The 6,587-nt window shown below is 39.1% G+C and overlaps 1 protein-coding gene across 4 annotated transcripts in view; it reads left to right on the forward strand.

The window, feature by feature from the left end:
• The window catches only part of PDE5A (phosphodiesterase 5A), a 151,293-nt gene extending 145,279 nt beyond the window's left edge, over nucleotides 1-6,014 (forward strand). For all 4 annotated transcript variants that reach the window (XM_069593386.1, XM_069593388.1, XM_069593387.1 and 1 more), the window contains exon 21: nucleotides 1,742-6,014. In XM_069593386.1, coding sequence (XP_069449487.1) covers nucleotides 1,742-1,879 — 138 coding nt within the window. In that variant the 3' untranslated portion in view covers nucleotides 1,880-6,014. The remainder of the gene's footprint in view (nucleotides 1-1,741) is intronic.
• Nucleotides 6,015-6,587: the final 573 nt, after the last annotated feature.

Genomic DNA, 6,587 nt, shown 5'->3' on the forward strand with positions numbered 1-6,587 from the left:
AAAGTATGTGCCAGTGCTACAGTCAAAGGAGGTGTATTCTGCATACTCTATGTTAGCATATTCTTTTTAAGACTAAATTTCAGCCTAAATAAGGAAAAAAAAGTTATCTAACTTCTCCTCATAGTGTGACTTTACTACTGTTAAGAAAATTTTTATGAGGATTATAAGAAGGCAGCTAGGAAAATATTGCAGGTTCCCATTTTCATATACTTGTTAGAGTTTTTAAAATTATTCTCCCTAACATATCCAACTGGCTAGTTTAGATGTTATGCCCCAAATACAGAAAGTAGATGCTGTCCTCGTCCTTATACGTTTCAATAGGAAACTGTCTTAAGTTTAAGTATTTGGGGAAGAAAAAACATTTATCATAGGAGGAATCACAGACCGCCAAGACCAGAAGAAAGGCTAGAAGTTTTTTAATCCAAATGTTTCACAGATTCAGTCATTGGATCTGTGAAACGTCCATCTTCCAGGGAGATGGAATGCTTGTCCCAACTAGGTAGGTAGTGGGAGAACTGTGTTTAGAGTTCAGTTCTCAGCCTGGGCCCAGGGTTCTAGCCATCAGATGAATTGAAGAAAGAAGCTGTGGCTGAAGAGGAACAAAAGAGGAGGGAGGGACAGGAGAGAGAGCAGAAGGAGACGGGAGGAAAGACCGTGTGTGAGGCCCCAGCACCACCTTCTGCCCTCCCTTCTCGGCGGCCGCCTGTTTACTGCTGTGCAGAAATCTTCCCGGCAGCGTCTCCCGCACCGCCAGTCGTCCTTTCTGTAGCAAATGCCTTCCTATGGACTGGATTAAGGGCTCCTCAGCTGCAGACACCAATGTCTCTGCATTTTTTCCATGCCCATAAATCTAGTCAAATCACCCATTATAAATTTCATTCTTATACATTTCCTGCTCATTTTATTTGAATCTGCAGTCAGATTCTATGTGGTATAGACAGGCATTTTTACCAATACTACAGAAGTAATAGGTTCTTATAGAAACGTCAGAATAATAGAGAAGCAAGAAGATAAATCACTTATAATCCTACTACTCTGTGACAACCACTGTTATTTTAGTGCTATTCTTTATGACATTTTCATATATTTTTCATTTAACAAAAATTTCTCTTTGCAATCCATAACAGAATGTACATCTTTCTGTTTCAAATGTGTTTTCTATGACAGTTTTAATGGCTGCAGAATAGTAACACAGTATTTCTAACCCTGCTGTTGGGTGTTTAAGTCAATGTTTGTCTATGACACAGAAATCTACAGTGAATGTTCTTGTAAGCTAAGTATTTACAGAACTATAGTTGGTAAATAATAATGCCATATAGAGTTTACTCTTTATTATAATCTTGGATAAAAATCTAAAGTATATTGGATAAAATTATTTTATATAAAATCACAAAAACTAAGCGTCTCTCCATGAAGTCAATACTTAGGGAGAACCATCTGTACTACCTAAAAGCAAATGGATTATTTCTCTACAGAGCCAGTTCCACACAGATCTGTCTTCACTGCTTAATAATGTTATGTTGAAACATGTGCACGCTCTTTGTCTCAGCATGTGTTGCCCGTCTGTATAGCTTAAGAGGAGTCATTCATAAATGATCTGTGATCACAGCTCTGTGAGAACCCCAGCAGTGGGTCTGCTTGTGAAGTGAGTGTGTGATGTGACGCTCTGGGACAAGCCTGGGGAGAGGGCTTATTTCCCAGTCGCCATCTAGTCACCAGCTTTCTTTCTTTCTTTCTCTAGGCCTTGACCCATGTGTCAGAGGACTGTTTCCCTTTGCTGGACGGCTGCAGAAAGAACAGGCAGAAATGGCAGGCTCTTGCAGAACAGCAGGAGAAGACACTGATCAATGGTGAAAGCAGCCAGACCAAGCGGAACTGAGAGGCCTGTTCATGCAGAGCTGCAGCTGGCAGATGGTGTCTTCTGCAGTATGCCTAGTTTTGCTATATACTGTACAGATTTGGTGTATACTTTGCCACTGCTGTATTTTTATTTTTGCACAACTTTTGACAGCGTAGCGTGAAATGTTTTTAGAGGACTATTGCATATTTTCTGTATATTTGTTTTATGCCACTGAACTGAGATTATCAATGACACCCACTCTTAGCACGTGAATAAGAGCACTGTTTGTAATATTCTGTGTACTTCGAGGTACAAGTTGCATTCTTGCACGGAGCCTAGTTTTGGGGTTTTTTTTGTTTTTTTTTTTTTTTTCTGGGGATTTTAAATAATTGGTTTTGTGTTTTCTGAATTATCAATCTTTCAAGAATGTTTAGAATCTTTTCTTTCTTAAAAATAGTCTAGGAGCAAACTGAATATAATCTGTGACATTTAAAACCTTCATAGAACAGAGAAAACTGTTGACTTTTAAAGCTTGTTGGATTTTAAAAGGAATGGGCTATATTTTTCAACACTGTTATTACCTTAACGAAAGAAAGTTAAAACTCTAAACAAATGGAAAGTACCATAAGGCAGTATTGTAAAGAAAAGGCATTACTTAATTAATTTGGTTTTTTTGTTGTTAGAGAACAGGCAAGAGAGAGATTTCTTATGTCAGTGCAATACATCTACCCAAAGGCTACCCATAAATGCTCACTTCGACCTAACAAACCTGGTAGAGAGCAGGAGGAGCCTGGGAAGAAGACCCAGCCCCTGAGTCTCGAGGGATGAGCCTGCTGCAGAAATGGAGCAGCCAGGACAGCCGTCAGGGAAGAGAACGCTCCACCAGAGGACACCCTGACAGTCAGGGGGTCACACAGTGAACTTCCTTTTCGTTCACCTCACGAGTCATCGTTTTAAGTCAACACTTTAAAATGCAACAAGCAAGAGAGAGAAAGTGATCATGGCGCATAGGCCTGAAATGAGCTGACCACTCAGGATAAGAGGGTATGCACCCTAAACTGGCCCCTGAGCTCGTACTTGGTAGGATTTACTTCTCATAACTTTTAGTACATTTAGAAAATGCTAATGTTTTCTTAGAACTTGAGCTCATTTAATTGTATTCCCACTTGTACATATGTGCCCCTAAAGACACTTGTATTCCATATAAGAGAAGTAGATAACGAATCGAGAAACTGGTTCTGGAAAAGAAAATCTGCTCTAAACGTGCAGTAATGTTTGGACTTGGGGAAGAATAGGAAGACAGGCATTTCCGCTGTTCACATCCCTCCACATCCCTGAAAAAAGTTTCTGAGTTTCTGTCACTAGTTTGGATAGAAAAGCTCTTGGGGATATAATAATGCAGCATTCTAGAAGAATTTTCACTAAAACATATTTTCCACTTATATACATTTTTTTCCCTAGACATCCTAAAATTCAACATATAAGTTTTGAAAATTCTAAGTTTGATATGTATCTTGACATAAAGTAATTTTATTCTTACTCTTCAGTTAAAAAAAAACAACACACATTGTATTGCCATCACTTTGTAGTGGTGAGGGAGAGCCTAGAAGGCTATCAGATGTTTAATGCAGAATGTATTACTGCTGTAACACTTGTAGCTTCAGCATGTTATTCTTTTTAAGTCATACACATGAGATCTGAGAGTTTGCCTCTTGGTGGCACTGGTGTGTAACTCACACAGACTGTCACTAACATATCTTCATACCAGTATATGCCTATGCATGCAGACACAATTCCTTAGTACCAAAAAATCATTTGAAGAATAGCAGTCTTTTCAGTAACCTATCTTTTTACCATACACATTGTGATTTAGCAGTTATGCTAAAAATCTGCAATCACATATTTCAGCAGTTTGTTCAGGGCCTCTCATATATGTCATTAAGATTTTTACATACATAGTAGACTGTGTATAGAGAATTTGTATGTATGTCATTTTAACAGGATGATATATTTAGAAATTCTTGGTTTACTTTTAGATAATGGCCTATTTTACCTTACTAGTTTAGGAACTAAAAGAAGTTGGGCAATGCCATGCCTATTTTATCTTTGGGTATTTTAGCTCATACAGAAGAAGAGTGCTTCTTGAAGCCTGGTTAGTTGGTTCAAATAATTTTTAACTTTTAGGAAAATCATTCCATACATGGATTAATACCTGGTACGTGGACACAAATTTTGTTCCTTTGTGAATATTTCCTTTCCAGTATCCTCTCAAGTTGGGGGGAAAAAATACATACATACATACATATATATATATATATTCTCTCACCCTACCCTATATTTATATTACAAGAAATTGTTCTAGATTAGTTTGCTGTTATAGCTGAGTAACATGATACCATTTCATTTCAATTTTCAGCCCCAGACGTCCCCACTATTTCGCTAAGTTGTGAATGAGGTCTGTATCTTACAGATTGCCTACCTGGCCTTATACTGTCACAGGAGTGGCCTTTGCCAGTCACTAAGCTGTGTGAACTCGAGTGTCAGTATCGTAACTGCTGTGAGCATGAACAAGATGTGCCACTGAAGGAGCTGTGTTTGGGCTAAGCCTTCCCTGCAAGGGGGATGTCGCAGCGGACAGCTCCTGTGTCAGACCTGGTGGGCCCTGGAGACCACTGTCGGAAAGGAGATGCCGGGCCCCAAAGCAAGGTGTCTAATCCCATATGTTATTTCCTATGTTGAGTTTCCAAGAATGGGGAGAAAGGGGAAAAAAGTACATTTCTTTGGCTCCTCGTGCAGATCATTAGTTGTGTGAGATTTAGAGTTCTCTCAGCACCTCACCTCAAGGTACAAATACCACTGATCTCCTTACTACAAATAACAGTTTCCTCCCACGGGAGTGCTGAGACGAGAAAGTGTATGACAGCATACTGGAAATAGTGGGTTGCGGGAGGAAATGGGTCACAGATAATATTCTCACCTAGCTGTGAAGTGCCTTTATTTTCAGCATAGAGCACAAATGTCAGACCAACTCCAGTTTGATGTTCTGTTTCCCTGTGTTTTCCACCAGATTGTACTCCTAAAACTTTACAGGCCATCAGAAGAAATGCTGTTTGTTTTGTTTTACAAGCTTGATTTAAGATGGGATTGGGGGGAAGAGTATAGTTGCTCTTCTCTCCTAGGAATAATTATAGTTAAAACAAGGTAGTATAACACAATGCTCAGCATCTGACATGCCTCAATCCACCTTTTACTGAGTTCCTGCCACATGTCAGGTACTGCATTCCACAGTGGAGACCAAGCAGTGACCTCACGGAGTTCGTAAGTCTCTGCAGGGAGTGCAGATAAGAGACTTACCAGCTTCTGATTCTGGCGATTTAATGTGAAAATATAGGGTACAGTTATCACTTTCACTTAGAACATATGTATTATACAGTTTTTCAAGGACCTTCTTTACCTGGAACTTATTAAGAATCTGTCAGTGAACATCCTGTCTTCCTATAAGTATGCATCACTTAGCCTGTTGATAGCTTAAAGAACACCTTATGTAAGTATGGAGTCATATTCCACTATATAGATTATTTTTCCATACACTAGCCAGGTAGAGATTACTCAAGAGTTCTCTCAGACTGTTAAACTGCACACGGGTTTGGACCCCTTCTGCTCCACCTCAGGGAGCGAGGAAGAAAGCATTAAAGCTCACTTTGCCCTGCCCATATGCTTTTCAAAAGCCTATGTAAACATGTCTTAATGAATGTTGTTGCAAGCCATGTAAATAGTTAAAAACATAAGTTTCTAATACAGTTTAAGGAACGAAAAAGCCTATGAATCATCACTAGCCACTTAATATCTATTTCTTATACCTTTTCAATACATTTGAACAAATATATAGTTTCTAGCACTATTTTTATACTAGGATAAAGAGTTATTACTTATGTATATTATGTTTAGCATTTAAGTCATTTTAAATAATTGTGAATGTTGGTTTCTTGTCTTTCCTCTCTCCCACCATGAAAACCATTTCATATGACTTTGACAAAATCACTTTAAAGGAACACTTACCCACCTATGATGCCGATGATCAGGGTGGTTTTTCCATTGTGCAGACTCAGCACTTGTCAGCTGTTTCCTCATTTTGCCATGCTGTGTAAAAATAAAAAGAAGAATTAACAAGTAAGTGAGTACTGTGTGATTCTTACAGGACTTTGAGTTTTAGGTGAGGAGAATGGGCCCAAGAGTTTGAGTGACTTTAATCCAGCTAACCTGTGGTTCTATTAGCTGGGGGTGGGGCGGGGCGGAGTGGGGGGGGAATGTGGTTTAATAAACTCCTTTGTTCAGCCTAGGCACCTGGGTAAAATAATCTTTTTGTTAATATCCTTTGCTACCAGGTGGAGGGCAACATTTTCCATACACCTTAGCACTTCAAGTCTCTAACAACAGAGAGAGTAACTGTCAGCATCCTCAGGTTGCATGAGGAGCTAAGGCTTAGGAATTAAAGATTTGCCAAATGGCCTGAGTTGGATGTGAGCCCAGATCTCTCTAGTTTGAAAGCAGGTATTTATTACACTTAGTTCTCTTCTTGAATTTTAATTGTAAAAGGTCCCGAATCCACTCTTAGTGGATCAAGTGGGCTATCTAGAGGCATGAGATACAAGATTTCCTGCAGATGTGGTTTTATTTGGGACTTCAGAGTTAATATTCCTTTGGTTCATCTGGTAATAGCTAATGCTATGCCATCACAGAATCCCAG

This window comes from Ovis canadensis, chromosome 6 (genome assembly GCF_042477335.2).
Source record: "Ovis canadensis isolate MfBH-ARS-UI-01 breed Bighorn chromosome 6, ARS-UI_OviCan_v2, whole genome shotgun sequence".
Lineage (NCBI taxonomy): Eukaryota > Metazoa > Chordata > Mammalia > Artiodactyla > Bovidae > Ovis > Ovis canadensis.